This window comes from Portunus trituberculatus, chromosome 44, assembly GCF_017591435.1.
Source record: "Portunus trituberculatus isolate SZX2019 chromosome 44, ASM1759143v1, whole genome shotgun sequence".
Classification (NCBI taxonomy): domain Eukaryota; kingdom Metazoa; phylum Arthropoda; class Malacostraca; order Decapoda; family Portunidae; genus Portunus; species Portunus trituberculatus.
Genome location: NC_059298.1, coordinates 29,453,588 through 29,463,587, shown reverse-complemented (window position 1 = coordinate 29,463,587; position 10,000 = coordinate 29,453,588). Strand labels below are relative to the sequence as shown.

Below are 10,000 nucleotides of genomic sequence, written 5' to 3'. Positions count from 1 at the left end.
ACAGCTTGTCAGAATCCCACCTTAGTTATGTTTCTCTCTCTCTCTCTCTCTCTCTCTCTCTCTCTCTCTCTCTCTCTCTCTCTCTCTCTCTCTCTCTCTCTCTCTCTCTCTCTCTCTCTCTCTCTCTCTCTCTCTCTCTCTCTCTCTCTCTCTCTCTCTCTCTCTCTCTCATTGTATTCCACTTAGATTCAAAATCCCATTAGCTTCTGATCTGTTTTGATCTTTTCTGTCTATTCATTGAATTTTGTTTTCGTGTACCAACTGTGCAAAAAGTGGCCGCTACAATTCCCAGCGTTCTCCAATGTCAGCTCAGGAACTCTTTGTCAGGAATTCAACTGTCGTGTATTCCTCTTACAATCAAAATCTCATCAGCTGTTTATTTGTTATTTTTTCCCCATTTTTTATCGATGTATTTGTGTTTCAGTGTATTATCTCAGGAAAAATTGAATTAATTAAATTTTGCTTTCGTGGACCAGCTCTATATAAAAAAAAAAAAATGGCACCTACAGCTTGTTTTTTTTTATTATTTATACCATGTGGTCTTTTCACAGGAATTTATGGGCTAAAGGGAATACTTTTTGGGGTACCTCCTTTCTCAAAGCCCACCCGCTAGGAAACCGTTGCCCCGAGTGAGTAAGCCCAACCAACACTCGGACCGTGGACAGTATTCGAACCCGTGCACTTGGAGACCCCTCAGACCCCAAAGCACGCACGATTCCACTGTACCACTGTCAACTCAGGAACACTTCATCAGAAACTCAACTGTTGTGTTTTCCTCTTACGATCAAAATCTCATTAGCTGTTTATTTATTATTTTTTTCCTATTGTTATCGATGTATTTGTGTTTCCGTGTTTTATCTCAGGAAAAAATTTACCCACAGTGTTTTATTGTATCAGTATAGAACCTTTATATCAGGAACTTGCATCTTGGTGAGCCTTTCTGTTCAACCATTTTTGTTTTCCTTGGTCAGCATTTCCTCGTACATAATAAAACCAAGCCTTTAGTTTTAGCGAGTTACCGTTAGCGTCTGTGTGAATCTAGCTTGCCCTTAGTAACTGTGTGAATCTAGCTTGCCCTTAGCGTCTGTGTGAATCTAGCTAGTGTGATTATGACCAGATTGAAGCCCAAAAAAAAACAATCAACATATCAGTTTCTTTCTCGGTATGTCAGTTCCGAGTTTTCCTTAGCGTCTGTGTGAATCTAGCTAGTGTGATTATAACCAAAGTGAAGCCAAGAAACCAAAGAACATAATTTTTTTCTCGTTGCATTAATACACTCCTCTATGTCAGCTCTCTCAGTTCCACTCTTGTAAATTTCGTAACCCTGGCGAGGAAGTTAGGAATGATTAAGAGAAGCACAATTCAGACATTTACTCTGTGCTGCATTGTTTTAACTATTTTACTACCTAATTACCAATCACTCTGTGGCATTTTTACTTGTTTTACGGCCACAGTCAACCTTTAAACTGGGGAGAAATTGTAAGCAGTATTTTGTTCTTATAGATGCTATTAACCACTTGAGTACCATGACGTGTTTCCATATTCTTTCTGGTTACTATATGGTGATTTTATACAGCTTCAGAAACTCATGTGGGGGACAGAACTAGTGAAGACTGTGGCCATTAATCTTCTGACCTCCATAGACCCTCCCTAATGTCAATAAATTGGTCTAATCGTACACAAATCTCAAGGTAAAAATGCGTCTCAGTATTGAAGGGATTAATAATGATGTACCTAATGTTTCTTTTTTCTTTTTTGCTATCACTGTGTTTTAAATAATGGATGTAGCCTTGGTGGAGCTAAAAAAAAAAATATCTACTGATCTCTTTTTTTTGTTCCTTGTGTCAATGCAAGCAAATTATGACCATGACGCGTTTCCATATTCCTTCTGTTTACTATTTGATGATTTTATACAGCTTCAGAAACTCATGTGGGGGATTGAAGTAGTGAAGACTGAGGCCATTAATCTTCTGACCTCCATAAACCCTTCCTAATGTTAATAAAATTGTCTAATCGTACACAAATCTCAAGGTAGAAATGTGTCCCAGCACTGAATGAGTTAACAGTGAGTATCAAAAAGCCAAGAGTATATATACAACAATAAATACGAAGTTAACGATAAAAAAAACTGAATTATTGAAAAGAAAGAAAAAAATGAGAAAAAAAATACCAGAAAGCTGAAAACCGAAATAGCAATGGCAGATTAAGCATTGCGAATATGATACTGGAAAAAAGTAAAAGAAAACGAAAAAAAAAAAGGGATATTGGAATGAAACACTGACCTGGGACTTCATTACCGGTTACGGATCAAGCAGCGAAAAACGAAATATTGACGCACCGGATTCATTACGGATTAGGGATTTGGGGACGGAGGAAAATAGAAGACAAATAACAAATGACACGACGCAAGAAGAGGAAAATCCATATTAGCTTTTGTTATCGAGTGAAATGGCGATTGAAGGGAAAGCAGGCGAGAGAGAGAGAGAGAGAGAGAGAGAGAGAGAGAGAGAGAGAGAGAGAGAGTACTAGAGTGGAGTTTGATATGATTTTGAGACATTTCCCACGAAAAAAAAAACCGTCTTTTAGTAGAGAGAAAGAATGAAACCCTCATTTTCTTTCTTACCTCTACGAATTGAAGGAGCACACACACACACACACACACACACACACACACACACACACACACACACACACACACACACACCAAGTACCACTGATAGGGGAAGTAGGGGTCGACACACACACACACACACACACACACACACACACACACACACACACACACACACACACACACACACGCCCGGTAGCTCAGTGGTTAGAGCGCTAGCTTCACAAGCCAGAGGACCGGGGTTCGATTCCCCGGCCGGGTGGAGATATTTGGGTGTGTCTCCTTTCACGTGTAGCCCCTGTTCACCTAGCAGTGAGTAGGTACGGGATGTAAATCGAGGAGTTGTGACCTTGTTGTCCCGGTGTGTGGTGTGTGCCTGGTCTCAGGCCTATCCGAAGATCGGAAATAATGAGCTCTGAGCTCGTTCCGTAGGGTAACGTCTGGCTGTCTCGTCAGAGACTGCAGCAGATCAAACAGTGAAACACACACACACACACACACACACACACACACACACACACACACACACACACACACACAAACACACAGTCACACTCACCAAGTACCACTGATAGGGGAAGTAGGGGTCGCTGGGGTGCCTCGGTGCTTGCAGGGTGTGGAGAGGCACCAGGTTCTCCACCCGGAAGGCCTTGAACCCTCGCTTCACCCTCTGGAACCCTGCCTGCTGCACCACGTTGTGAACCTGCAAGAGAAGGAACACTCCCTTAGTGGCTGTGGATTAACCCCTTCTGTACTGGGATGCATTTTTACCTTGAGTTTGGGTGTGATTAGACGATTTTATTTACATTAGGAAGGGTCTATGGAGGTCGGAAGATTAATGGCCACAGTCTTCATTATTTTAATCTCCCACATGAGTTTCTGAAGCTGTTTAAAATCACTAAATAGTAAGCAAAGTGAATTTGAAAGCGCGTCACAGCACTGAAGGGGGTTAAAAGAGTGACTGAAGTCTTGTATGTAGAAATAAATAACTAAACTAAATCCGAACGAGGTAGACAAGGAGAATGACTGAAAAAACTACAAAAAGAAACTGTGACCTACGTAAATTTGAGTGTCAGAGTAAGAGATAAGACTCGTAGACTAAGAGAGCGACGGAAGACTGAAATAGAAAATAGCCACTAAACTAAATCTGAAGGAGGTAGACAAGGAGAGTGACTGAAAAAACTGCATGAAGAAATTGTGGTCTACTGAGTCTGTCACGGGGAGAGAAGACTGACTTAAAGAATATAGATTAAGAGACTGACTCAAGACTTGTATGAAGAAATATGCGAGTAAACTAATGCTCATATTCTGAAACACATCCGCCTCACAGCACCTTCACTATTTTCAAAGGGGTCTAATTGAAGTGACACGTGTTTTTAAAGATGTCTCTTTGATTCTACTGACACGTTAACAAATTTTCTGCATTATCAACAGGACAAATACACTTTGGAACTTGGCTAATCGTCTCTGTAGTCTTTGAAAATGGTCGCGGTGAGAGAGGGAAGCGTTTTTGAATGAGGTAGACAAAGAAAATGACTGAAAAAATGCATGAAGAAATTGTTGCCTCTAGTTGAGTCTGTCACAGGGAGAGAATATTCCCTTAGTGGTTGTAGACTAATAGAGTGACTGAATTTGAATATCGGTGGCTAAACTAAATTTGAACGTGCAAGGGAAGGAAGACAAAGAGGATTACTGAAAACTTGCATGAAGAGTTGTGGCCTAAAGCTGAATCTATGATAGGGAGAGAGGTTCAGTGGCTGTAGACAAGAGACTGACTGAAGACCTACGTATATTAAAAGATCGGTGGCTTAACTAAATTTGAACATGCAAGGGAAGGAAGACAAGGATGATTACTGAAAACTTGTATGAATAGTTGTGTCCTAAATTTGAATCTGAGAGGGAGAGAGGACTCGTTTAGTGGCTGTAGACTAAGAGACTGCCTGGAAACCTGTATTAAAAGATCGGTGGCTTAACTAAATCTGAACGGGCAAAGAAGGCAGAGAAGATTACTGAAAACTTGTATGAATAGTTGTGGCCTAAAGTTGAATTTGTGAGAGAGGATTCGCTTGGTGGCTGTAAACTAAGAGAGTGACTGAAGACGTATAAAAAATTAGAGACTACACTAAATCTGAACATGCAAGGGAGGTGGACAAAGAAGGTTACTGAAAACTTGTATTAAGAAATGTGGCCTAAAGCTGAAACTGTGAGAGGAAGAAGTCTCGCTTAGTGGCTGTAGACTAAAAGAGTGACTGAAGACTTGAGTGAAGGAACTGGGGGACTAAATTTTAACCTGGCTGGAGAAGAGACTCGTTTAGTAGCTGTACATCGGGTTACTAATAACACCAGCATTCACAAACAACTTGCTCTCTCACCTCAATAATTTTTCAAGGCCACAGAAATGATAAGCCAGATTTTTTTTAGACAGTTTCTCCCTTTAGTAAACTAGAAATCTTTACAATCCATCACCGGAATCATAAAACATATCCTTAAAAGCACGAGTATCTTCAACTAGAGCCTTTGGAAAGCAGTGTTGGTGAGAGAGCAAAGCGTTTCAGAATACGGGCACAAAACATGCACGAGAAGCTTACGGTGCTAAATTAATAGTATATATTCCCAGCTAATTGAAAGACATTGATTTGGGGCTAAGCTGGAAAGATTTGAGCGTGTCGAAAAGTGAGGCGGAGAAGGATTTGAGTATTTACTAAAGGAAGCATAGGAAATATTACAAACCCAGGCATACACAGTGTTTAGCGCGTCAGGGTAAGACAGAAGGGCAGCACTCACGAATAATTGGCAGTTTTGGGAGCATGACACTGGAAAACAAGGCGTGGGCGGGACTAAAGTAAGATTGACATGGGTATAATGGAGGCTGCTGCGAGGGTCATGAAGGAGTAAAATGGTGAAAAAAGTAAGATATGATTGGCAAGTCATTAAGGATTCTATAAGTTTGGAATTCTGTCTGTTTAATCCTCCTCCTCCTCCTCCTCCTCCTCCTCCTCCTCCTCCTCCTCCTCCTCCTCCTCCTCCTCCACCTCTTCTCCTCCTCCTCCAGCTTATCTTTTTATCCTTCGTGTTTGTCTCCTTAGTTTTCATCTTCGTGTCCTCCTCCTCCTCCTCCTCCTCCTCCTCCTCCTCCTCCTCCTCCTCCTCCTCCTCCTCCTCTCAAAGCGCATTGAATGGAGTAGGAATGAGTCTTCACTTGACTTCCTCCTCCTCCTTCTGCTCCTGCTCCTGCTCCAGCTCCAGCTCCAGCTCCTCCTCCAGCTCCTCCTCCTCCTCCTCCTCCTCCTCCTCCTCCTCCTCCTCCTCCTCCTCCTCCTCCTCCTCCTCCTCCTCCTCCTCCTCCTCCTCCTCCTCCTCCTCCTCTCCTTCATCCTCCTTCTCTCCCTCTCTCCTTCCCCAACACAGTAAAAGGGGTTAAGATTCTGTGACCTTAAGGCGAGTCACGTTCTGAAGTGACGGACCACGCTAACAGATTTTTCTTATGACAGTGTAGTGGTGGTGGTGGTGGTGGTGGTGGTGGTGGTGGTGGTGGTGGTGGTGGTGTAACTTTAGCCTTGTTTACTCGGGTTTTGTTTATGAGTAAGTAAGATCGGTGGTGTTAATTTGGTGTTGGTAGGTGGAGTGTGTCTCTCTCTCTCTCTCTCTCTCTCTCTCTCTCTCCTGTCTCATTATCTTTCTATCATCTTTCATTCCCTCCTTACATTGGCTTTATTTGAATTTACACGAGATTTTAAAGTTTTATATATTTTTTTACGGTTCTAGAGGCAGATTGACAAGATTTCTACATTATTAACAGGAGAAACACTCTTGAAAACACCGCTGATCATCTCTGTGGCCTTGGAAATTAGTCATGGTGAGAGAAAAGAGCGTTTTTTAAGGTGGCTTTATGGTTCTAGAGGCAGAGTGACAAGATTTCTACATTAGCAACTAGAGAAACACACTTGAAAACCCGCTGTGACCTTTTTTTTTTTTTTATTCATACCACGTGGGCTTTTCACTGGAATTTATGGGCTAAAGGGGATACTTTATGGGGTACCTCCTATCTGAAAGCCCACCCGCTAGGAAACTGTTACCCCGAGTGAGGAAGCCCAACCTACACTCGAACCGTGGACAGGATTCGAACCCATGCGCTTGGAGACCCCTCGGATCCCAAAGCACGCATGGTTCCACTGTACCACCTCTCATGGTGATAGAGCAAGGCGTTTCTGAATATGGACCCTATATTTATCTTAACTAACCTGTCAGTGTCTTTGTCTTTCATTTAAATTTAGACCCAAAGAACATAATTTATTTTACGTATCTATTTCCTTTAGCCTCTGTTTCTTTAATGTCTCCCTCTGTTGACCTTTTATTCACTCTCCTTCCTTCCCTTATTTGTTTCAGTGTCTGCACGTGGCTTCCTGTGTCCACCTACCTCCTACCACCATCCATTAATCTATCTCTTAATTCAATGCTCCTAAATGACTCAACACTGACAGTCTAATCACCACGGTCTATTATACAACTTCCTAACTGTTTGTAATTCCAACTTTATATCCACACACACACACACACACACACACACACACACACACACACACACACACACACACACACACACACACACACACACACACACACACACACACACCAAAGCTTCACGTTGAGGGATGGGACCAGCAGGATGGGTCTGTAGCCGTCTTGTGAAGCCCCGCCCGTGAAATTGTGTTATCTGTGAGGCGCCTAGACCATCTGAGCCGTGGGGAACGACAGGTGTGCGTGGTAGGGAGAAGGAGGAATGGTAGGTGTGTGTGTGAGGGGAGGGATGCGAGAAGGCGGGGATGTGTGTCAGTGTGTGTGGTGGGGGCAGGGGTGGGTGCGTGTGTGTGGTGTTTTTGGTGATGATGTTGTGGTGGTGTGTTGCACTGTGGAGGAGGAGGAGGAGGAGGAGGAGGAGGAGGAGGAGGAGGAGGAGGAGGAGGAGGAGGAGGAGGAGGAGAAAAGGCAGGATGATGGAAGAGGAAAGAGCTTTACCCTACAGGCATCCTTTTTTTATCAGAGAGAGAGAGAGAGAGAGAGAGAGAGAGAGAGAGAGAGAGAGAGAGAGAGAGAGAGAGAGAGAGAGAGAGAGAGAGAGAGAGAGAGAGAGAGATCCATAACCTTATGCAACCTACTCTTGAAAGAATGTCATGCCTCTGCTCTTATGACGATCTTTCTAAGTGTGTCTCTCTCTTTAACCTACTTACGAACCGGGCATTGTGTGTGTTGTGCGTGTGAGAAACGGGACCCGTGACAATGGGATGTAAAAGAAGGAAGTAACGTATTAGTCTCAAATAGGAAGTATCTAGTCTTTGAGCTTATAATGATCTTGTTAAGTCGTCTCTACTCACTCACTGCCTTATTTGTGAACTAGTTATGAAAGAAGGCAAGGAAAGTATTCAATGTGTCTTATTAGAAGTATATAATCTCTTTAAAGTTTATTATCATCTTGTTAAGTCTTCCCCACTCACTCCTTGTCTTATGTATGAACTAGGCAAGGAAAGTAACGCATCAGTCTCAAATTGCAAGTATCTAATGTCTTTGAGTTTAAGATAACCTTGCTAAGTCTATCTGTCCCACACACTGTCTTATTTGTGAACCAGGTTTGAAAGAAGGCAAGGAAAGTAAAGTCACTGTGTCCTATTGAAAGTATCTAATGTCTGAGTTTAAAATAACCTTGCTAAGTCTATCTGTCCCACACACTGTCTTATTTGTGAACCAGGTTTGAAAGAAGGCAAGGAAAGTAAAGCCACCGTCTCATATTGAAAGTATCTAATGTCTTTATAATGATCTTGCTAATCTTGTCCATCCATTTCACTGACTGTTCTACTTCTGAACTAGTCTGTATGTCCAAGAAACGTGCAGCGTGACAACAAGAAATATAAAAGAAGGCAAGAGAATCGCAGCCACTGTCTCAAGTCCCGACATGCTTCAGTCTCCTGTCGTGTCTTCTAACTTTTCCCGCCAAATCTTAACTCCTCAGATGTGCCGAGTATCTATCACAGTTGGTCTTGTTAGGAGACTGTCAACGCGTCAGAGGAGGTAAGCTTAAGGGAAAACACACAATGATATGGGAAGGAATGAGGGAATAATTACTTTCACTGCCTGCCACGTGATGAACTAGAAAAATCATCAGTTGGTTTTGTTAGAAGATTGTCAACGTATGAGAGGAGGTCAGCTTGAAGGAAAACGCACAATAACATGGGAAGGAATGAGGGAATAATTACTGCCACTGTCTGCCACGTGTTGAACTAGGAAAAAAATAAAATTACCAAAAGAAAAAGGAAAAAGTGATTATCGTCTATTCTCTAAAGCTTTTCATTCTATTTTATTAGTAAGAAGAGGTCAGCTTGAGGAAAACACACAATGACATGGGGAGGAAGGAGGGAACAATTACTGCCACTTCCTGCCACGTGTTGACCTAGAAAAAAATCATTAGAATTATCAAAAGAAAAAGAAAGAAAATGATTATCGTGTATTCTCTAAAGCTTTTCATTCTATTTCATTAGTTATCTTTTCCACTTAGTTCATATCTAACTTATTATATCTTCAACACCCTTCACTAGTTTAACAAATGGCAGTTACGTCTTTTTCTATGTACTCAACAAGCTTACAGTAAAAAAAAAGCGAAGCACGATAGAACAAGTGTAAAAGAGAACAAGGAAAGTGATCACAGTCCAACCCATAACTCTTTCTCATGTCCGGCATCCTAACTCGAATTCTAACTAACGATTTGTATCATATCGAAAAAGCTACGTTAAAAAATAGAAAAAAATAGATCCAGCAATCACAACTCTCCTCTCTTCAGTATGAACACCGCCTATTAAATAGAACACAAACTTACAGGAGGTTTATTGCAAACGTTAAGCCAGGGAAGGGGAGGAAGGAGGGCGAGCCGTGACAAGCCTGTGCGAGTGAGTGTCGGGTGTTATTGTATTCCATTCTATCTTTTTTTGCATGGGTGAATGAACGACGCCCTTGTGAAGAGTGAGTGTAAATCCAGCGTATTTTTGTTGTGCCGAGTGACGCGTGTGTGTGTGTGTGTGTGTGTGTGTGTGTGTGTGTGTGTGTTTTGTAACGTAACTAAAAATGAAAAAAGAAAAATGAGAGGCGTTTGGGAAGGTAAATGGACAAAGAGAGAGAGAGAGAGAGAGAGAGAGAGAGAGAGAGAGAGAGAGAGAGAGAGAGAGAGAGAGAGAGAGAGAGAGAGAGAGAGAGAGAGAGAGAAGCACACATCTATCCTCACACACATCACACACACACACACACACACACACACACACACACACACACACACACACACACACACACACACACACACACACACACACACACACACACACACAGTGCACACACAATCGTTTCACA

At 42.2% G+C, this 10,000-nt stretch overlaps 2 protein-coding genes across 2 annotated transcripts in view; one reads left to right on the top strand and one right to left on the bottom strand.

Annotated features, from left to right (window-relative positions):
* Window positions 1–10,000, top strand: part of LOC123518530 (gamma-glutamyl hydrolase-like) — a 265,838-nt gene that overhangs the window by 29,779 nt on the left and 226,059 nt on the right. The gene's annotated exons all lie outside the window — the stretch shown is intronic.
* LOC123518529 (neuroendocrine convertase 2-like) overlaps window positions 1–10,000 on the bottom strand; it is a 241,273-nt gene that overhangs the window by 48,174 nt on the left and 183,099 nt on the right. Inside the window, exon 3 of the mRNA XM_045279329.1 lies at window positions 3,171–3,314. Within this exon, the coding sequence (XP_045135264.1) occupies window positions 3,171–3,314 (144 nt within the window). The remainder of the gene's footprint in view (window positions 1–3,170; window positions 3,315–10,000) is intronic.